Source organism: Telopea speciosissima, chromosome 5 (assembly GCF_018873765.1).
Source record: "Telopea speciosissima isolate NSW1024214 ecotype Mountain lineage chromosome 5, Tspe_v1, whole genome shotgun sequence".
Lineage (NCBI taxonomy): Eukaryota > Viridiplantae > Streptophyta > Magnoliopsida > Proteales > Proteaceae > Telopea > Telopea speciosissima.
The window spans coordinates 1,671,708-1,695,013 of NC_057920.1; the positions used below are offsets into that span (position 1 = coordinate 1,671,708).

Sequence of the window (23,306 nt, forward strand, 5' to 3'; positions counted from 1 at the left end):
TCTTAGCTCTTAGGTGGAAATAACCGAGTTCGTTTCCTCTGCACGTACCAACAGTTGAAGGTACATGTGACAACCAATCACTTGTCTTAATTTTGTCATTTAAAAAAGGAGGAAGGGTTTTTATGGAAACAAGATTAAAATATAATTGGCTGAGAGATGTGCATTCACCTGTTGGTACGTGCAGATGATCCATTCTCGAAATAACCTACCTCGATTGAAAATCGGAATGATCCATGTGAGGCCCACATGCGCGCTAGAGTAATTTTTTTGTGGGTAAAAGCGCACGCTAAAGTCGCTACAACTATTATACGTTTATAACGGAGAAGCAAAAATGTCATTTTGAAGAAAGACAAGGTTAGTATTGGCTGTCCGGGTTAAAAGGTTTACCGTAGTATATATGGGCAAAAAGTAACAATTTATCGACCGGTCTAAATTTTCCGCCTTGTTATTTTGTAGTTTTTCCTTCTGGTATTCAAACCCATCCTTGTGGATGGATATCTGCAAGTTTATTCTTCAGAAGAATCCCAATTGAAAATTGAAAATTGAAAATTGAAAATTGAAAATTGAAAAACAAAAGAGAGATAAACTAACAGATCGCTGCTTCGATCAACTTTACTGAAACTCTGACCCTAACTTTATTTGGTGTTGAACAGGTATTTTCTCACTTCTTCATTAGTATCATTTACATGCTTCCTTGCAGATCTATTCTCACTGATGAAACTCTAATTAGTTCACGTAAATATTTTCGAAGCAGACTCAGTTCCTGATCTATTGAGTCTTTCCTCTGTACTTCAAAAGTTTCTTTTATTTTAGAAAGCCAAAGTTTACTGGGAACCGAATATATTCGTTGAAAATTTAGGGTTTATTTGCTTTCGGGATATACAGGGTGTAGATATGGCTTTTAACTTCTGTTTTTGTATGGAACAGGAACTGTTGGGGTTAGCTAGTTGAGTTCGAGTACAATTTCCTGCATTTGCTGGGAGTTTTTTCTAGGGTTTAATTGAGTTTTAGCGTTTACTCCTCCCGAGATCTGCCACTCAAGATTTGGTATTGTTTGACGAGGAGCAGGTACAAATTCTTTGACTTCTTTCATGTTACTTCGATATTGTTGGATAAATCTGCTCTTTGAACTTAAGTTCAATGGTCGTGGTTCATATTGTTATTATTTTCGGTGGAATCAGTTTTATTTTCATTCAAGTCGAATCTGTTTTGCTGAACCATGTAAGTCGAATTTATATTCTTTTTCTGCTTGAATTTGCCAGTCTTCTTCTATTATATCGTTCATGGAGGGAATTGGGGGCGATGCTGCCTCAGCGGTGGCACCACTGGCCAAATGGAGAAGTGACTTCTCGAGGGCTTTTCAGTACTATTTGGATAGGTCTACTCCTCATCCAGTCCAAAGGTGGCTGGGAACTCTTGGTGTCGCTGCCATTTATGTTTTGCGTGTTTATTACGTTCAAGGGTTTTACATTGTGTCCTATGGTCTGGGGATATATGTTTTGAATCTCTTGATCGGGTTTCTGTCTCCAAAGATTGATCCGGAGCTGGAAGTTTTGGATGGGGCTTCATTGCCGACAAAAGGTTCAGATGAATTCAAGCCATTCATTCGCCGCCTCCCTGAGTTTAAGTTCTGGTAATTGAAGCTTTCCTCTGATGCCACTCAGTTTGATAGTCATTTCCTCTACGCATTTATTTTCTTTAATCTTATATTTTTACATGCAATTCAGATATTTCTTAAACTATACTTGTGGTTGCAATTTGTTATAGCATGATTGCATATAATTGCTCTCTCTTTCTCTCTCTACCTGCTTCACTTGTTTGAGATGTGGATTTCTTATATCAAAAATTGTTTTTATGTTTTTTTTTTTATTTTTTTCTATTTCACTCTTGGTGTATGAGCAGTAGGCCATTTATCTTCAGTGTCATGTAGCATTTGTATGGTTGCGTCAACAAGTGTACTGTCAAACATGTTTTGCAAATTCCATTAGTGTCTTGTTTCTTCCCTTGAGCGACAACCATTTGGAGGAAGCGTACTCCATCCTATCATCATGCAATGAAACATTATTTTGAAAGATATAATTAATGGGATTTGTTTTTATATTTTTCTTTCCCTTTAATATTTTATCTGTTTTGCTTATTCTGTTCGACAGCCATTTTGTTTATTTTCTTGTTTAGCCAGTTTGTAGACAATTGCTTTGCCTTGGCATCTTGGCACTTTCTTTGTTGTGGGCTGGAGCCATCTGAAAGAAGTACCGGTCAATGTTGTTAAATCTTTTTTTGATGCAATCTATATTTACTGTATTAAATGAAATTATAGTTGCATACTGGATGTGAATAAGCACTGTGTAGATTTTTTATATTTTTTGTTTATGTAATGGTAAGGTTGCTACTGTTGCTCCATTGCGACTTAGTGGTTGTCGGTTCAAGTCGGGAAACAGCTTCTCCATGTAGCGGGGGTTAAGGCTGTGTTCATTATGACTCTCCCCAAACACCGCAGTGGCGGGAGCATTTGCACTGGGTACGCCCTTCAAATAATGATAGTGGACACTGGACAGTTATGATTTATGATTGTTCTTAGATAGTTTGTTCTTGTTCTTAGATAGAGTTTATTTTTTTGTTCCTGTTCTTGTTTCTGCTGCGATTTTGTTTCTTGTTCTTAGATTAGAATCATTAGATCCTGTTCTTATTCTATGTTGTTATTAGATTGATCAAACCCTTTTCATCTTGGATCTTTTAGGTTCAGTAGGATTTTAGGATTTTTATTTATTTTGGGATTAACATGCGATTTTTTATTTTAATAGTTTAAGTAGGAGATAGGCACTAGGATTTAGGTTCCTAATTAATTTGATTTCCAATTTAGAGTAGGTTTCCTTTTCATGTTGAGTTTCTTTTTTTTATTTAAATACATGTAACCATGCAAGTAGAAGGCAGATTTGATGAATAAAATTTTGATTTGTTTTGTTACCAGATTGGTACAACAAGGTCTTGTGGCCATATTCTTTCCCTATCTCTTGTATCCTTTCTTCTTCTTCCTCTTCTCTTCTTTATTTCTGTTTATTTAACCCACGCTGCTACTCTGTTTCTGGGCAACCCTTTCAGCCCTATATTGCTGGTTCAATCTCCCTGGTCACATCCCTACCTTTAGGAGATCCTAACCTTGCTGCTTCAGTCCTTTAAAGGGTTTCTCTGTGGAGAGTTTCATACCTGTAACCAAAACCAAGACTGCAACTACCGGCTGGTACAGCTTGCAGATCTCGGGTTGTCCTCCTTGGCATCGCCCATGGCTGTTCATGGTTTGTAATCTGAAGATCTTCGAATTGCCGACTACCTCTTAGAGTTTGTCTCATCAGAACTCATATTGATGATTTTTATTGCCCTAAAGCTAGTATGGTTTCCGCCTCTGGTTCACGTTGGAGGTAGAAGATGATACTTCTTTTCCCCCTTTTAATTATCCCCTTTTACAGCTCAAGTTCCAAAATTACCCTTGTCCTTTGTTCTTATTCAAGCCCCCTCCTTTAATTTACTTTCTTCTAAGTTCTTCCTTAGACAATAAATTATAATCCCTAGCATATCTCCTCCTTTTTATTTAACTAGTTAACCCTTGCAAATTCTGGTTATTTACAAATTGTGCCACTGCAACATAGATTTGAGTTACCTATTATTCGAGTGGGCCTACAAGCGATCCGATTTGGGTTTTCTGAACCCCAGATCTGCATTAAGGGGATAGATTTTTTTGAGTATCTCACTCACACCTAGGCCTCTCACTTCACATAGGATTTTTTCCTTCAGTGCCTCACACAGCCATTGGTAAAACCAATTCTTTTTTAATTCATCAATTCGTAATTATCCTCTTGCGTGGGGAGGTACAGGTTACAATCCACTGAAATTAGAAACTCTCTGATCAGAGATTACATCTTCAAAATAGAAACAAAGTAAAATCTAACTAATCTATCTTGGACAATGACTAAGTAATCAAATTAGAAACTAATATAGTAGTAACTAATATGACCGATTCATGTCTTCTAGAAGATACTCCAATATCTTTAGTTGCATATCTTCTAGAAGATCCTTCCATATCTTCAATAACCTGTGCTCCTAGACACCTCCATGCAAACAGCAACTAACCCAGGAATATTCTCCATGCAATGGGTAGGAATGGATCCCACCAGATCTGTCATAATATCCCCCAATTCATCTCCACGCAAGGGCTTTATGGGCCCAACAAATCTGGTTGAATCCCTGCTGGTTGATTACACAAACAGGGACAGAATATGGGCTTAAGAACAAAGCATCCTTGGCACTGCATCAAACAACTTATGTTCTGGAACAATTTTCCTTACTTTAAATCAATAGCCTGACTTTCACCAAAAAAAAAAATAGTTTGACACTGCCTTGGAACATAAGTTCAGCAGGGAACATGGGTCCACTCCATATTGATGAACAAAGCATCTGTGTTTTGGTGTGGAGTAACCATATCAAAGGCTTGATTTTGTACTTTGTATGCCATTTGATAGTGAAGTGTGGCTGCATAAGTTGTAGCAAGGTTTTAAAACTTGGGTTTCAACCAGCCAGAAATGGTCGAAGCTGGTCGAAACCTGTGATTTTTTCCCAGCCAACTCGAGCTGATGATTTTGAGGCCCAGAAATGCTTTTTTTGATCTGATTTTTTGTATACAGCCTATTTTTGACATTCTAAACACAATGCATGAACTATTTTCACAGAAAAAAAAAAAAAACAAAAAGCCTTAAAATGGTAATTGTGTTTTTTGACCCAAGTTTTACTAGTATACGCACAGTGTACTGAGAATCATAGTTGTCAAGACTAGACACTTATTTATGTCAAATATCATTTAAGTAAATGTTTTTGTATTTCATTTACTTAAGATATTATTCATAAATAAGCAAATACCCCTTATTTGAATCCAATAAGCAATTTTGGATTTGTTGGAAAGCTGATTTTGTGCTCTACCTAATACTAAAAGTCTCATGTAAAAATAAAATCATCTAACTAGTCAAACTTCTTAGAGAACAAGAACATTTCTCTAAATAGAGGACAATTTAATTATTTATAGATCATATTTTCTAAGAATAGTATAAACCAAATGTATGTTTGATTGTTTCAAACTTCCAATAGCTTGCTTCTTCAGTTCTGTTGTCTTCTAGTTTTGTGTTGATTTTTGATGACTTGATGTGGCTTAATATTGATTTTTTTTTGACTTGATGTGATTTAATGTGGTTTAATGTTGATTTTTTATGACTTGAGAAGGCTTAATGTTGATTTGTGGTGATATAAGGTATATATTGTAGCATACTAAATAATGTTAGAAAAGGGGGAAATACAAAATAACACTTGGGGACGCCTTGGTCGCCTTGGCGGGCGCCTTGTCACCTAAGCGCTTAGACACCCCTCTAACGTCTTGGGTCGCTTCGCCGCCTTGACAACTATGATGTATCTTCATCACACTGTCATGTATAGAATCATGAACGTATATTAAATAAAATAAAATAAAATTGATACCCTTTCTAGTAAATTGATTGGATTGTGTATTTAATTTGGGTACATACATACATTCATATATGTATGTATGTATGTATGTATTAAAAAGAAAAGCTAAGGCATAAGAGAACTCGAAGAAGATGGAGACACTGCTGCTGCCACTTCTGATGCTGACGCCTCTGCCGCACAGGTAAATTTCTTCCTCTTCTTCTTCTCCTTCTGTTTCTGGTTTCATTTTTGTTTTTTTATTTTCTTCGCATTGAGCCCTGAAACCCTTGGGTTTTCATTTTATTTTAATTATCTTCCTTTTCTCTTTTTTACTGCAGTGATTTCTTATTCTTTGGTTCCTCCCTGAAACTCTCTCTGACCTGCGCCTTTTTTTTTTTTTTTTCGTCCCTCTGCTTAGTTTGCTCCTAAATTCTTCTTCTTCTTCTTCTTTGTTTCTTTTTTAATGTACTGCTTTATTTCAAACTTTGGTTCTTCTTGTAATCAAATGTTCAACCGTATTTGGGCTTGTACCCTTTTTCATTCTTGAATTCAACTTAAGAAACTAATTGTTAACTGTTAGCATATATTGATTGAGTTTTCTATTGCTGTAATGAGCTGTGAATTTATTCATGTATGTGTAGTTTAATTTATTCATGTATTTGTAGTGTACTAGCTTTGATGGTCTGTTAAATTATTCATAAATCATACTTTCTGAAATATTTTGTATTGTTTGGTTAATTATATAATAGCATAATTAAATCATTGTTATATTAGATATAAGCGATAGTTGGATACATAAAATGATAAAAAAGTGCTTGGGTGCCTATACACCATCTAAGTGGGCGCTTTGGCGGCCCTTCAATGCCTTGAATTGCCTAGGTGCCGTGACATCTATGCATGTATAACATTTGATAATTATGAAATAGTTTATAATTTTATGTCTATTTATTCCTAATGCATATTTTAGGCGTATTAATAAAATTATGTGTGTTCTATTACTAAATTTTTTGTGGAATAGTCTATATTAGAGAATGTATACAACGATATACAATGTATACTAATAACCTAGGGTCTGAAGTCAAAATACCATTTTGGGTGTTTCCCCCTCCCCCCCCCCCCCCCAAAAAAAAATATATCTAAGGGTTCCATTATGGTTAGAGGATCTAAAATATGGTTCTCTAAATGTTTAGGGATTTAATTTGGCTATTTGGGCCCTGAAACCCACTCGAAACCTGGAGGCCGAAATTCCGCAATTTCACGAAATATTTCGGTTCTCGAGCCTGGTAGAAACTAGGCTTGAAACCGAAGCCTGGAACTATGTCTTTAATACTTCTGCCCACATTTTTCCTGCGTATGTTCAATGGTATATTTTCAAAGTTCAAAATTTGGTGAATACTTCCACCACATTTGTGTAAAAGATTTAGACATTGATTTAAAGTTTGATGTCACCCTTTGCTAGACTCTTATTTTTTGGTGGTTATTTGAAACTGCACTTTTTATTTTTTTTTGGTGGCTGTTTGAAATAAATCACAAAAAACAGATCGAGTGTAGAAATCTTACATATCAAGGTCTACCTGCAGAATGATTTAAATGCCTTCCTATTAGGCCTAGTTTCCTGGAAAAAAAAAAAAAGGGAAACTAGTACAAGAAATAATTCCAGAAAGGAAATGAAAAATGCATTATAAAATTTTCACCCGATGTGTGAAACAGGAAAAAGGGAAACTAATGGAACCTAGAGGAAAATGAAGCAAGTAATGAATTACAAGCCATATATGTAATCCGCTTATGTCTCTTCATAATCTGTTTTTTTTTTTTTTTTTTTTTTTTTGGGGGGGGGGGGTGTTTATTCTAAATGGTTAGTGTGAACTTGTGTTCCTTTGTATTTCTAGAGCAGTGACTTGCGTGATAAATGATTTAATCCTTGTAAAATCCAATAACTAACCTCCAGTTTTTGTTTTTGTTTTTGTTTTTTGTGTGTGTTGGCCGTTTTTCTGATAGTTTGTTGAGTTTATGTCTTCCACTTTGTTGAATACAAGTTTGAGTTCTATTTTGAAGGCAAAGCCTTTCATCTTTCACCTAATATCCATTGACATACATGTGTTCTTTCTAATGATGAATGGTCGAGCAGAGACTTGAGGATAACCTTCTCTCTTATGGTGCTTAGGTATTCTATCACGAAGGCCTTCTTGATAGCCTTTGGTATGACTTTCTTCTCAATGTTTGATGTCCCTGTCTTTTGGCCTATTTTGCTGTGCTACTGGGTGGTTCTATTTGTTCTCACGATGAAGCGACAAATCCTACACATGATGAAATATAAATATATTCCGTTCAGCATTGGCAAACAGGTGTGTTTCAAGTTTTTAAAATGGCCGTTGCTATGGTACCTTGAAATACAGTAGTTGTTCTTGTTCCATTTTTATCATCTGATTTTTGTCCTTAATTTTGACAGAAGTACACTGGAAAGAAGTCTTCCCCAAGGAGTAGTGGTTTACCCAGGGACTGAAGTTTGTTGAATTCATAACACATGAACGGGCAACGAGAAGTAAGATACATGGATTGTGTGAAATTTCTTGATTCTGGGTTATATCCTGATGGAAATTAGAACATATATTTCATGTCAGTATGTGTGTTTAGAAGGTCGAAGTTCGCTCATGCCTTTTTCTGTGCATACATACATGATAAAGATTCTTTGTTTCCTGTTGCCACAATCAAAGGATATGCAATATATTTTGCTCGACTTAGAAGTCTCACTCTTGGATTAGGGCTGCAAGTCTTTGACTTGTGAGTGAGTGAGTGAGTAGGGAAGAGCCGAAGAGGGGTTTTCTTTCAAGGAATGCTCAATCAAAGGCCCAATCGGTTAATTTCGGTCTTCACAACTCTACTAGACAAAAATTCCATGAGTGGGGAAGAGCCGAAGAGGGGTTTTCCTTAAAGAAGGAATGCTCTAGCAAACTCCAAATCGGATAATTTCAGTTATAATTTGACAAATATTAAACGCAGAAAACCATTATTTGGCCCATATGATATGTGATCGACGAATAACCTATGAGCGTTTAATGTCTTGTTATGTTGCTACCGTAACGGACTTTTGTCAAAGAAATTTTTTTTTCCCATCCATGGAATCTCTTCACCTTTGATTATGATTCTTTATTATTATTATTCTAATTTGAAAAACCTGTTTAATTGTTAAGGTATTATTTCATATTTGATTATTAAAATTTATTTTACTTTTCATCAAAGTCTCTTTGATTTAGAAGTAAAATAAAAAATACATGTAAAATATATTATTACTTAATATGTTTTGAAATTTATGTAATTTATACAATCATATGAGGTAAGATTATAAAAAGTGTTTATTTTAGGTTTGAAAATTGTAACTTCTTCTCTCTTTAATTTTCTTTGAAACCAATCGTAGCTTAAAGATGTTCTATCTTTTTTTTTTTTGGTTGAATAAAGATGTTTTATCCCATCCAACCATAAGTGGTGGGAGAAGAAAAACTGGGTGGTTTGTTTTGGGGTGTGGGGTTGAAACATTTACGAAGAGTTTTATTTATTTATTTATAGGAGTTATTAGATCTTTGATCGATTAAATCCTCTAGGACTTATGTATGATTCTGCAACACATATGAATTGAGAGATACTAAGACCCTTATGTTAACCAGGGAGTTTATTCTCGCACGGGTAACCCCAAGGTGGGGAAGACGGAGCCGAACTCATGTATCACAAGTTACTTTAAGCTATTAACGAGAGAGAGAGAGAGTGAGAGGTGGGCTGTTGCACAATAATTGTTTCTTTTTTGAAAGCATATATTTAGGGAAAATGGTGAAAGGTTTCATACAATTTGAATCTTTAGAAGTCTGAGTTGAAACTGAAACTGGTTGACGTGATACTCTGAAGTCTAGAGAACCCACGTGACACGTCCACAGCTTAAGAGAGAGAAGAAGAAGAAGAAAAGGTCCAAAAGGAAGACAAACTAGCTCTTCCTACTTTGTAACGTGTGGGCACCCGGTTGGTACGTGTTATGTCAATAATAATAATATTATTATTATTGTTAGATTAAAAATAAATAAGATCTAAAACCAAAGTATGAAAATATCTCAGATAGAACCTCATGTAAATAATAATTTGAAGAAGTATATAGGTGGATTGAAATGAGTTGGGCATCAAACTCAACCATGATAGGCGGTGGAATTTTGAATGTTACAAATGAACTACCAAATCCTTTTTATTAATTTTTTTTAATATTTTACAATGGCCGGGTATGGAGGGTTACATCTTTGGAAATTCGTACGGAAGAGTTCTATTACATTTATGATAACCCTCATTTTAATAAGTATTTTCCACCAAACAGAAGAAAAAAAAAAATCTAATAAAAAAGTGATCAAATAATCTCCAGTGAAGAGCGCAATCATATTTCAAATATGGTATAAATAAATCTCGCAGTTGGGTTTGTGTGACAACAACTACACTCATCTCTTTAGCAGAATTTTAGCCTAAAACAGGCATTGCAAGTGGTTAAAGAGATTTATAAAATTACAAAAAGTACCATCAAAATAAGTATTTCTGTTACTTGTCAGTTGTCATTTTGAATTTAATTTTAGGATACTGATATGGCAAATTATCATCATTGATATTAAATCTGATAAACAATGGTTGGTCATATATGAACCTGATGAGCCATAAAATAGCCTCCAATCGGAAGAACACACGTGTCCCATTCGGCATGGTGTAGAGGAGTTCGGCCCCAAAAAAGACCCGACCGATGTCTTGGCATCATCCACTTGGCCGATGCCTCGCCTTGTGGTCATCCACCTGACCGATGCCTCGTGGTCATCCACCTAACTGACACCTCGTGGTCATCCATTGGGCCGACGCCTCGCCTTGTGGTCATCCACCTAACCAACCACTATAGTATCGGCCATTGATCACCGAATCCTCCCGTGGGACGACGACCGTGATTAGCCTAAATCACGGAACCACGTCAGCACATCTCGACGATCGCAGGATACGCTGAGTGATCCGTTATCTCATAACGGGATCGTATCACATTCGAATATGACTCTGCCTAGAAGAGGCCTACAAAAAATAGAACTCTTCCCATATGAGGGCTCTTCTCCACCGCCCTATCCAAACTCTATAAATACTCAAGGATGGAGCTTGATCGTTCATCTCACTTTTTACTAAGTCGAAATACTATTGTTTTGAGACCTGACTTAAGCATGAGAGAGTCCTTGGTCGGAATCACACCGACTCTCTTGTGCTAACTCGATTTTTACAGGCTCATTTGTAGACGGACCAAGGAGCAAAGGTTTTTAGACGCAATAAAACCCAAAATTTAATGAATTATATCTAAAAGTAGCAAGTGGTAGGCATTATATAACTAACTTTATAACTCAAAATTTTTATTCCATATCTTAGCTTATAGAGTACAATCATCATCATCATTTAGAGACCATGGATGCACTATTCCATCACACCCATATAATTGGCACATAGCAATTGTTATCCTACCATTTCCTATTCATAGAATTCTCAAACCAGTCAAACATATCTGTGTGTAATCATAAAAGTAAGTTTTAAGCAAATTGGAATATTTTAAAAACTGAAACAAAATATGAACTCACCAAGATTCATTAAAAAAATAAAACAAAAATATCGCAGAAGATGGGTCATTCGGTTGAGATCAATTTGTAAAATCACCACTAATTCAGATGACTAAGAAATGGCGACCATGATTTAAAAAAAAAAAAAATACACAAAATGGATTAGTGCAGTTGGCTTGGAGGGGACATGAGATTCTACCTTAGGAAGCGAGGTCTTGTGAAGCTCCCGATTAGTGCGTGGCACGGGGGTCATGTATGAGTTCAGGGGGAATATAATCGACCTAAAGTCGGATACCTCTCCTATCTCCAAAAAAAAAATACATAAAATGGCATGACAAAAATATTTTCCCTATCGTTAATTTCAATGAGGATTTTTTTTTTTTGGTTGGGTTGGGGGATATGGAAGGTAGTGGTTTATCAAATGTTATCGTTGTTTAAAAAATCAGAATTTCAGCCGATTCCCATTGGTTCTTCTGTTCCATTGCTGGTGGATTCCAACTGATCTCAACCCAATCAAATAAGAATGCTTTGACCGATTCAATCCCTGATTCCACTTTTCTAAACCAGCCTTAAGGAGAGTGGAGACAACCTGAGTGAGTCCACAGTAATAGTAGTAGTAGTAGCTTAATATAAATTTGAATAAGAAAGACGAGAGCAGATCAGCTAGGCTGTAAGTGGGGTCCACTGAGTAGAGTGATACACAAATTGATTGATATGTCTCTGTGGACTCGACTGTGATGTGTGGAGAAGGATGATTTACGGCGCAAATGCTGCGGCCACCACATGTAACATCTGGTTGTTCGATGGTTCCCTTTTTACTAAAAAATAAAAAAAATAAAAACAGAAAAGAGTTCGGTGAGAGATGCTTGAATTATTATTGGATCCGACTCCGACTCCGACTCCGACTCCGCGTTCGTGTCCTTTAATTGTCTCTCCTACTGCTCTCCTTGTTCCGCGCTTCTTAGTAATTGCCAGCTCCCGAGGATTTTTTTCAAGGTTTGTGTTAGTTAGTTAGACCCCGCCTATCACTGTGACGATGATGTTGTAGACTGGCGGTGGTTGAATAAAGGGTGATTTTATAATAATAATAATAGTAATAGTTTCTTTATTTTTTGTCTTATTATGAAAGATTCTCTTGTTTTATTCTGTATCATTATTAAAAAAAAAAAAACAGTTTTTTTATGTTTTCAATGTACTTAATATGCCCTTTCATATGAATTTTAATTTAGGGGAGAAGTTTCTTTGAACATATATAGAGTAACACACCAACAAATTATGTAAAAAAGATATTGTGCATGAGACGACAGTGAAGTTATTTTCTTTTCTTTTGTGACCATATAAGCACGGAAAATAACTCTCTCCAATTTCTTTAAATGTGGCAGTATGGTACTGTTAGGTAGAGATGTCGACTCCTGGTAGTTATCGCATCCAATGATCCACATAAATGAGTTTGGACTGTTGGATGCGGCCACTAGCACTGGCACACTTTAAGAAATTAAAGAGGATTAAAATCCATATATGCACCATGTGGATTATCTCATTCCCTATAACTAGATTTTTCATATATACAAAAGTGTAGCCTACACCGCAACCCCACAAGTAAAAACCCTTGAACTACACGGCGACACATCGTCGAACTCTTAATGGTTCGTTCGATTTGTAAAAACGGTTTGGTTTGGTTTGGGCTATCCCGAAGAGCAACATCGACGCCTAACCGATAAATGAGTAAAAATGCCAATGCCCATTGCCTAAAGTGTGATAGTTTCCTTTATCTCATATCCTTGTGATTACCACCAATGATCCAGCCTGACATGGATCAGATCCTAAAGAGAAAGAGATGAAAAACTAAGGATCTTACGTTATATAAACCGTACCAAACCGATATCACCAAGGCAAAACAACGAGATGTCGAACCGAAGCAAGCCATGACAACCCTACACGCTATACCACGAGAATGAATCAATAGGGATTTTTATCCGTTGCTATAACTGCAGCGCTGCTATACTCATCGTGCGGCACTGCAGGTACCATGTGTGCCATATGGGGCCCGTTGTGCATACATGGCACCTGCAACGCCGCACAATGAGTACAGCAATGCTGCAATTACAACAGCAGATAATGATCCAGATCAATAGTACCCTCAGACTTTGCGTTATGAATTTTGTTTGGTCAAAAGTTAATAAAGCCCTTCATTGCCCATAGATTATATGATATTACCACCACCTACCATTAAGCCTAGTTGTTGTTGGGATTATGTTTATTTAAATTAACGAGAGACAGGTTTTCATGTCGGCAATGTGTGAAGAATCTTTTTTCGTGATAAGAAGAAGGAACATGAAATTGTAGAGATCTTTAACTGGTTAGCGATTGAAGCCATGAGGCATCATCGGTTGTGTTTTGTGGCCTCTGGGCTATATTTTTTTTTCTTAATATTAATTTTTTTGTTTCATAAAAAAAAAAAAAATGTGGAGGATCTCCCACGTCACACTATTAGGTCGCGATAGATAATATATAAGATTTTTTATGGTCAAGAAGGAAAGAGTGTGTTAGCGAATGATCTACATGGGCATAATACGAGAGAACGTGAGAAAACATCCCCACAATGTTGGTGTGAAGAATTTCCCCCCTATATTAAATTGCATTTGTTATATAAACCAAATAAATTAAAAGAGTTGAGCAAAACAAAGAACTAGAAGGAAGAAAAGACCAAGGCGGCAGGCATCATTTGTTTAACCTCATTTTATTTATTTTTAAATTAATTAACTAATCGGAAAGAGATCGCTATCTGGGCCTCTAGAGCTTACATGCATACGCTGGCTAATGAGAGTGCACATACAAGCATCGTTTTTAATGGGATTTCCGTCTTTTCCATGATAGTAACGTGGTACTTTTGCACACTTTTGTGTGTAGGCATAGGAGCCACATAGTTCTTTTCTCTTACCCTTTTATTTTTTTTAAATTTGTATTTTATTAACTCTCAATTATTTCAAAATTTTCACGAAGCATAGCAGACTGATTGCTCAATGAGAGAGAGAGGGGTGCAATTTTTACTATAAAGTCCATGTATGATACTGTAGAACACTAAAAAATTATGATTCTTTGTAATATACTAAGATTGAATAGGGTTGATTTATTAGTGACTATTTAGGCCTTTAGGGGAAGGATTTCTCACAACGCCAATGTAAGGAGTCTGCACACTGCACCAATGAAGGTTTGAAGAGTGATATCATTGATATGGAATCCATATAAGGCCCACATGGTCAGAGTAGGAGAGAGTGTTTCATTATGAGCCGCACTCTTTTATTATATGATAGGGGTATTTTGGAAGTTGCACAAGGACGGTGCATGGTTCCTTTTCCCTATTATTTATATGAAAACTATTATTTGCAACGCCTCATGATGAAAGCCTTTCCTTCATATATTATTGTGTGCGGTGCGTAGGACTAATTTAGTTAAATTCACCGTTGGATTAGTTACTTGTGAAGTTCAAGACCTTATTTCAACCAAGTGACCTATCATATATTAAACTTTTTAATCGCATATTCAGTAATCAAATAAAAAATGCTACTGTTCACTTTAGAATACAACAATAAATTCAGTCATATCTCAATTTAACGAGATCGGCTACATGGATCCAAACAAAACCAAAAAAAAGAAACTGAGATCCAAATAAGAAAAAAGGAGTTAAAGAGATGAAAAATGAAAGATGAAAAATAAAAGAATATGAAACATGAAAGTAAAAAGGAAAGAGACACAACCCAACAAGTTAAGAGAATCTCAACTAAATGGGGTTTGTAATAATTTCTATTTTCAAATTAGAAAATACATAGACACTTGAAGTTTACTATATAATTTTAGGGGGAAATGTTTTCTGTGCCGGTGGTGTAGGCTGCACCCCGACACATGGGGGTGGGTGAAATGACCATCCTACCCCCTGAATGGTATGCCCATATATGTGTATGGGCGTAGGCTACGCTGCGGCACAGAGAACATCACCCCATAATTTTAGATGGTGATTTATACATGTGCACAAAATTTGAGAAAATCTATGACGTGCTTGTACTAAACTTGTTGATTTGAGAAAGAAATATTAGGTCATCTCACAATATCTTGAGTAAATAGTATATTATGTGGATTGATTATTTAGTCATTCTCATGGATGAAGGGACCAGTTGGGCGCTCTTGGACAGATCATTTGTTACTTTTTAGTCATATGGCTCATCATGTTTGAGATTTTCTCATTTGTTTCCTCGTAACCCTATTTTTGGAACAACTCTAAATATAATTTAAAATTTTCAAGCAACTTAAGAATCTTATATTGACAAATGAGAATATCCGAATGGTCATGTCCTTGATGTTTTGTCCACTCATGCAAATTGAAGTTTATTGATTTGATTCAAGAGAAGTTAAATAAGAAGGCATATGGGAGTGGTATGTATGAATTGAAATCTATCCAAATTCCAAATTGCAAAAAACACAATATAATAATAATAAAAAAATAATCAAATAACCACAATCCAAGGATATACGTGGTTCGATAAGATTCTTACATCTACAATTAGATGAGAGCGAGAGATCTATAGATTTACAATCTCTCTTACTTTCGTCTCTTTGTTTAAAAAGAATCCTCTCTTAATCCTAATGATCCTCAATCGCTACTAATAAATTTTTTGAAATTATCTTATATAAATCGTACCAGTTTTTAATGATCTTTTGTAAACAATCTACAATCCAAACTATAAAATACAAGACATCGATCCTCGACTGAGTAAATGATGATGGAGATCGAGTGTTGGTGATAAAGCATGGAGTGATGGAGATTGGATTCCCTTTCTGTTTATTAGACGGCCAAAGATAAATGTATGTTGTTATATGTAGAGGGAAAGAGGACTCCTCGTCCTCCTAATCAGTATGCACGACGCAGACGGCAGAGGAGTGGTAGACTCCCCAACCACAAATACTAACACCAACACCACCACCAACAACAACAGATCACCAACTCTCTCTGCTTTTTTTTTTTTTTTTTTTGTTTTAAATCAACAAAATGATTAGTTAATATACATATAGCCGACTCAGACTTGGTCATCACCTCTCTTCTTCTAAACCCCCCCCCGCGCCTCTCCCACACAAAAAGTTCAAAAAAGGTCGCCATTAAATATGTAAAACAATTCGAAAAGAAAGAACATTACCTGAGTGTGTGCGATGTCCTGCCGGATAACCGTCACGCCTCTAGAAAGATGGAAAATATAATTGTTTTTGTCAAAATCGACTTAAAATGCATTCTAAAAATGTATACAAAATACAATCTAAGTTGAACATGAAATTAGTTAGATTGACTAGTGTAGTATGGAGTGAATCAAACTCTTATCGCTTTGGTTTCGGGTTGCTGTGTTTTTATGTAATTGGTTGAAAATTGAACCCAAATTGGACGGATTGAAATTGAAAACGGAACCTATAATAACCTTATAAGAAACCAAAAATAAAAATAAAAACAAAAACGAAAAAAAACCAGGAATAAGTTGAAACCGGACCAAATCCAATAATAGCCTGATTTATTTATTTTTTGGTAATTAATAATAACTTGATTTAAACCAATAAAAAGCCAGACCGAAATCGACAACTTTCTTAATGGTTTGGTTTTAGATTGATCAAGATCGAAATCAGATCGAACCAATCAATTGACACCCTTAACAACGACCTTAAGACTTTTAAGAGTATATTATCCGCTTCTTTATCATTTCAGATCCTCTACGGCGTGTTGTTCGCAATAGTCTGAACGACACACAAATAGAACACATTACAATGACCATCTTACCCCTGTCCTAACGCCTTGCCCGAACGTCTCACAATCCGCTTAGCTCTTGAGAGTATTTAGACTTTCTCTCTTGTGTTTTTGCTCCGCGAGAAATAGTAAAAGAGAATCTACAAAACAAAAAAAACAAAAAGAAATAGTAAAAGAGAAGATCGTAAAACTAATCACTTTACCTTCTTCTCTCTGGTCTCATTTCACACGCGAAAAAGAAGGGTTTTTTTTTTTTTTTACTTTCAGAGGAAGGACGGTGGAAAGATCGGTAATGAGTTCCTCTTTGTTGACCGATAAATCATACTGAGAAAGAAACTAAAAACAAGTTTTAGGATCTAGGGCTCCAAACTTATTTACATTTTTATTTTTCAAGGAAATTCTTTGGCTTACCCGATCTATTCATATGTGCTGTTGGTTTTTTTTTTTCACATTCTCTGGTTATGATTCCTTTTCACTTTCACTGTTAATGCAATTAATCGATTCAAATCGACACGACTAATCTTCGTAGAGAGAGAGATAGAGAGAGAGAAGAATTCCTGGAAACGAAACTGATTTGGACGTCTTTGGAGTTTGGACCTACAACGTGCTATTCCGTTCTCATTTAATTAGAAAATAGGGATTTTCAAAGACGTGTTGAGCTGTTCTTTTTCTCTCTCTCTCTTTCTCTCTTGTGTACTTTATTTTTTCTTTCTCTGTCTCTCTCTCTCTCTCTCTCACCCTTTCTCTGCTGTGCAAGCTGGAACCGAATTAGGGAATTTTGGACTCATCCACCAAGTCTTCTTCTGGGACTGGGACGCTTTATAAAGTTTTAACATCCGAATGCATCCATCAACTGGAGACGCTTGCTTCAACATCTCTCTTTCCTCTACCCACGCGTCTGTTGTTGCATTTGCATTTGTATACCCCTCTCTCTCTCTCTCCCTCACTCTCTGCGCTCTGCATTTCTTGTCTTTTGTTTGCTTCTCTCTTTTGAAGGTAGATTGTCATGTGGGTTCGGACTTCTTCCGGAGCTAATCAGTCCCTGGAACAAGGGGCTCTTTGAGAGGTCGATATTGTGACTGAGCTGGGTCTCTGATATCACAGTACACAGGGGAAAGGGTACCCAAAAAAAAAAAAAAAAAATGGCACCGTCGTTTGGTTTCTGGGCGAAACAAAACCACCGTGGAACGCCGGTGGTCGTGAAGATGGAGAACCCTAATTGGTCGATGGTTGAGTTAGAGGGTCCTTTGGAAGAAGACTTCCTCCTTGGCGGAGGCGGGAGTGACAAGGTTAGAGGGAAGAATGCCAAACAGCTCACTCTGGTTCTTCTCCTCAGAGCTCACAGGGCTGCTGGTTGTCTCACTTCAATCGCTTCCGCAATGTTTGGTATCGCTGCTGCTGTAAGGCGTCGATTGGCTTCAGGAAGGACGGATTCAGACATTGGGAGCGAGATCGAGAATGAGAATCCGAGAGTGAAGAGGCGAATCTATGGTTTTATCAAGGCCTTCTTGTGGTTATCACTATTATTGTTGGGTTTTGAGATTGCGGCTTACTTCAAGGGTTGGCATTTTGGGGCGCCCAACTTACAACTGCAACGCCTATTGTCGACGCCGTTGGGGGTCCGTGGGATTTTCGATTGGTTCTATTCTAAATGGGTCATGGTCAGGGTGGATTACCTCGCTCCCCCTCTCCAATCCCTAACCAATGTCTGTATTGCCCTCTTCCTCATTCAAAGTGTTGACCGTTTAGTCCTGTGCTTGGGCTTCTTCTGGATCCGATTGAAGAAGATCAAACCAGTCCCCAAACAGATGGTTGGTGATATTGAATCCACCGACGGCAATGCAGTGGATTACTTCCCCATGGTTCTTGTTCAGATTCCCATGTGCAACGAGAAGGAGGTAATTTTCTAGACTCCTCTCCCCCTGTTTATCGATTGATTGATTGTTTGCTTTCTCTTCTTCTTTGTTCAAGATAGAATTTTGGTCTGATTTATCAACTGCTCTGCTTGTATATCAGGTTTACCAACAATCAATTGGTGCCGTCTGCAACTTAGATTGGCCGAGGTCGAATCTGCTTATCCAAGTGCTGGACGATTCTGATGATCCCACAACCCAATTGTTGATCAAGGAGGAGGTTCAAAAATGGCAGCAGGAGGGTGCCCCTATCGTCTACAGGCATCGGGTCATCAGAGATGGGTACAAAGCGGGCAATCTCAAGTCCGCCATGAATTGCAGCTATGTCAAGGACTACGAGTTCGTTACCATATTTGATGCTGATTTCCAGCCCACTCCAGACTTCCTCAAGAAGACGGTTCCTCATTTCAGGGTACACACACTCTCTCTTAAGTATAATTACGTGTTAAAGGGAAACAGGAAAGAGTGGGAAATTGCTACTTTTCTGGTTGGCTTGTTCTTATCCCATTAATTTTAGTTGGAACTGATTGAAAGCTTTCACGGGTTTCGCATGCAGGGTAACGAGGAACTGGCACTGGTTCAGGCCAGGTGGTCGTTCGTGAACAAGGATGAGAACCTGCTTACGAGGTTGCAGAACATAAACTTGACTTTCCACTTCGAGGTGGAGCAGCAGGTGAATGGGGTTTTCATCAATTTCTTCGGCTTTAATGGGACCGCTGGTGTGTGGAGGATAAAGGCTCTGGAAGAGTCTGGTGGGTGGATGGAAAGGACCACCGTTGAGGACATGGACATCGCCGTCCGGGCACATCTCCATGGCTGGAAATTCATCTATCTCAATGACGTTGAGGTGTGCTGCCTAATGTTTAACACTGCAACGAACTCAATTCTAATCGTAATGTTCTCGCCTCTGGTTCTGCTATTTAACACCAGCTTTTGTTTTTTTCCGTGTTCAGTGTCAATGTGAACTACCAGAATCTTACGAGGCTTACCGGAAACAGCAACACCGGTGGCATTCTGGGCCCATGCAGTTGTTTCGCCTCTGTTTACCCGACATTATCCGATCAAAGGTAATTGAACAAGTCAAAAATTGCAAGCTTGCTTCCTATTTTGTTGATTGTTGCCATAAATTCTCAATAGGTCAATGTGGCACGTTTGTGAATTTGGATTGCTCACAGTTTTTTCTTTTCTTTTTTTGTGGTTTCCAATTTGGGGTGGTGGGTGAATGCAGATCAGTGTGTGGAAGAAAGCCAACCTCATCTTCCTCTTCTTCCTCCTCAGAAAGTTGATACTACCTTTCTATTCTTTCACCCTTTTCTGTATAATTCTCCCGATGACGATGTTCGTACCAGAAGCAGAGCTACCGGCTTGGGTGGTGTGCTACATCCCAGCAACCATGTCTTTCCTCAATATCATGCCGGCTCCGAAATCGTTTCCCTTCATCGTACCGTACCTTCTGTTCGAAAACACCATGTCGGTTACCAAGTTCAACGCCATGGTGTCGGGGCTCTTCCAGCTTGGGAGTGCTTACGAGTGGGTGGTCACCAAGAAGTCTGGGCGCTCCTCTGAGGGCGATCTTGCGTCCCTGGTTGAGAAGGAGCCGAAGAAGCAACAGCAACAGAGGGGAGCTTCAGTGCCTAATCTGGATGCAATGGGGAAGGAAGAGGAATTTCCACAGAAACAAGAGCAGCAAGGGAAGAAGAATGATGAGAAGAAAAAGAAGAAGAAGCACAATAGGATATATACAAAGGAGTTGGCGCTGGCGTTCCTTCTGCTGACTGCCTCTGCAAGAAGCTTGCTTTCGGCGCAGGGTATACATTTCTACTTCTTGCTATTCCAGGGAATATCTTTCCTCTTGGTGGGTCTCGACCTGATTGGCGAACAAGTCAACTGAGCAACTAATTCGGGGACAGAGAGAGAGAGAAACAAAGATTGAACCTTGGGAAGAGGGGTATTTCATATTTTGATGTTGTGGAGTGACGGACGATGTTTGGAACACAGAGGCACTGAGAGAGAGAAGAGCTACTGAGAAGATTTTAATGGAGCTTGCTTCTCTCTCCTTCTTCCAACCCCGCCCCACTGAGTCTCTGAGGGAGAATTGAAGTTATTGTTAGAAAGTTGGTTCTTGGTCTTGGCTCTTCTAAGAAGTACAGGAGAGGAGGGTAGAGAAGAGAAGAAAAAAAGCAACAGAACAGAGAATGTACGTAGAGTGTAGACACAACTGTTAGGCTGTAGAATATAGATATAGATAGATAGAAATATCATAAAATGTAAGGCAAAAGCCGGTGGGTTGTCTGGTGGTTTTGGAAGGTGGCGTTGATTCTTTTTTATATATTTTGGGGTTTACCCATTCTTTTGTATGAAAATTTTTTGGTTATTCAAACAGGGATTTTAGTCACACATGCGGCTTCCATATACACAACAGCTTTCATCCTTTCTTAAACATGTCTCCGCCAGCAATGAGCTTAACTGGTTAGCAAATTTCTTCTTCTGTCACCTTCACAGCACAATTCACACTCCCTGAGTACACTTTCTTAACCAGGCTGAACCCTACTCAAACCATGGAACCATACCACAAAGGCTAACTCTTCCCAAAATAAATCTTTTGTTAAAAGATCGATATTATTGATTCATGTAATCTGTAAATGCAACGATTGAACCTAAAAGTTCCCAATGAAAGAGGAAGAAAGTAGGGATTGGGCAATGAATGAATGAATGATGGAGTAAATCAATGTTGTAAAGAAGTAATCGACAACCCACCAATCATTGAATTATTAGAATACTTACTTTCAACTAAATTTGAATCTCATCAGAAGAATTTGAAAAAATAGGATCGTTGTCTTCCTTTTCTACCTCCGGAAAGAGACAGATTGTCAATCTTTGTCTACTTCGTTCCACACTTAACTTTCCCTCGGAAGATTTCGAAAAGAGATTGACAATTGGCTTTCCAACCATGTCCTCCATCTCCATCACCAGCCCACGAGCAGACAAATTTGTACCATGAGCTGGAGGTGAATGAAAAGTTTTTGACGAAGCAGCCTTTGTCGATTAGAATTTGACCGAGTTTGAGCGTAAACAACCTTTTGAAGTTTGAATGAATTAAGGCAGTAAGGTATTAACCATCATCAGAAATTCAGAATAGCGTTCCAGAGAGTCATCCACTCATTCCAGCACATGAAGCCATGAAGGTTATGACTGCGACAAGAAAATATCCCAATTGGCAATTGCAAATGTGCCAGCTAAGTAGTTAAGACTTAAGACAACTGGATTAGGCCTTCTTATTACCTACCCACATCTTGTTTATAATCAAATCTCACCTTACTCTGCTCGTGTAACATCTTTAGTAGTCTAAGATCCATCCACATGCAGTTAGTAAGGTAGCCTAAACTAATGACCTCTTAATTGTGAGGTGTTGGTCCTTATTGCCAACTGAGCTTAGCGCCCCCCCCCCCCCCTTGTGGGTTGACGCAGTGGAAAACAAAATCTTTCTCCTCAACCATGAATATCCTATCCAATACTTCACTAATTATACTTATTGTTTGACAACCCTCTCTGTTGCAACATGCAGCCGCACTAATGTGGACCAGACAATCAGATAAATGCCATGGAACATGAATGAACTAATGTTGTATTGTGATATATATTTTTTAATAAGGGCCTCAGACAGTGCAAAACAAAGTATGGTGGTTCATTAATTACCATGACAATGGCTGTTTTGGCAGGACGAGCAGCTTATCATAGCTGTTACAAGAATTTTCTAGACCATGATTATATCTACAATCATCCTTTTTGTAGCAAAAATGATACATGTATATATTTAAACCTGCCATTCTGGAATATGCCCAAGTGTTCTCTTAGCTTTTCAATGTCATCAACAAGGTTCCAATGTTGTGTTATTTTCCAAGCAAGCAGGGGGAGTACTCCTACCATCGCCTCTCTGTTTTAAAAATCAAACTTCCATTAAACAATGAACCCTAAACAAAGATTAATCTTCTGTTATTAAATGAGGTTCCTCCCCCCTGGCCCTCCATAAAGAAACAACACTGGCTGCAGCAATGCAATGATGTTTATGAAACAGATATTCAATTAATCCATCAAGTTAAAAACTATACATATAACAAGAAAACTTTATTAGGAAGTTGAGAAAGCTCTTTCTTAACTCTTTTTCGTGAAAACAAACCACTCAGCAGCCAAAGATAGTCTGGTAATCTCATCAAATTCACTTAAATTAAATTAAAGCAGAGTCACCAATATATAATTCCTCAGATCCCACTCTGCACCCACAATGTTCACTAGAACATATGATGTTTTTGGATTCTAAGGTAGCAGCAGAATGAATTGACAATCCTTCTTCCTGTCCACAGAAGAGGGAGAAAATTGCTAAAGGATATATGACATTATGAAGATTCACAGGACATGTCTCCTATTTGTAGAGAGATCAACTAAACAGCCAAATTGAAGGCTTCCTTTTGTAGTCCTAATAATGAAGCCCTTTCATATTATGTTAACATTGTTATATTAATCCTC

At 37.6% G+C, this 23,306-nt stretch overlaps 2 protein-coding genes across 2 annotated transcripts; both read left to right on the top strand.

Moving 5' to 3' along the window:
• The first annotated feature begins 927 nt into the window (after positions 1–927).
• Positions 928–8,217, top strand: LOC122661305 (protein RER1B-like). The gene is made up of 4 exons (XM_043856663.1): positions 928–1,068; positions 1,263–1,633; positions 7,649–7,829; positions 7,934–8,217. Exons 2-4 carry the CDS (start codon positions 1,284–1,286, stop codon positions 7,985–7,987), a joined length of 585 nt encoding a protein of 194 aa, XP_043712598.1. The 5' UTR covers positions 928–1,068; positions 1,263–1,283; the 3' UTR covers positions 7,988–8,217.
• Positions 8,218–17,801: 9,584 nt separating this feature from the next.
• Positions 17,802–20,787, top strand: LOC122662507 (probable xyloglucan glycosyltransferase 12). The gene is made up of 5 exons (XM_043858162.1): positions 17,802–18,767; positions 18,886–19,194; positions 19,339–19,629; positions 19,736–19,849; positions 20,011–20,787. The coding sequence occupies exons 1-5, from the start codon at positions 18,012–18,014 to the stop codon at positions 20,671–20,673; spliced, it is 2,133 nt and encodes a 710-aa protein (XP_043714097.1). The 5' UTR covers positions 17,802–18,011; the 3' UTR covers positions 20,674–20,787.
• Positions 20,788–23,306: the final 2,519 nt, after the last annotated feature.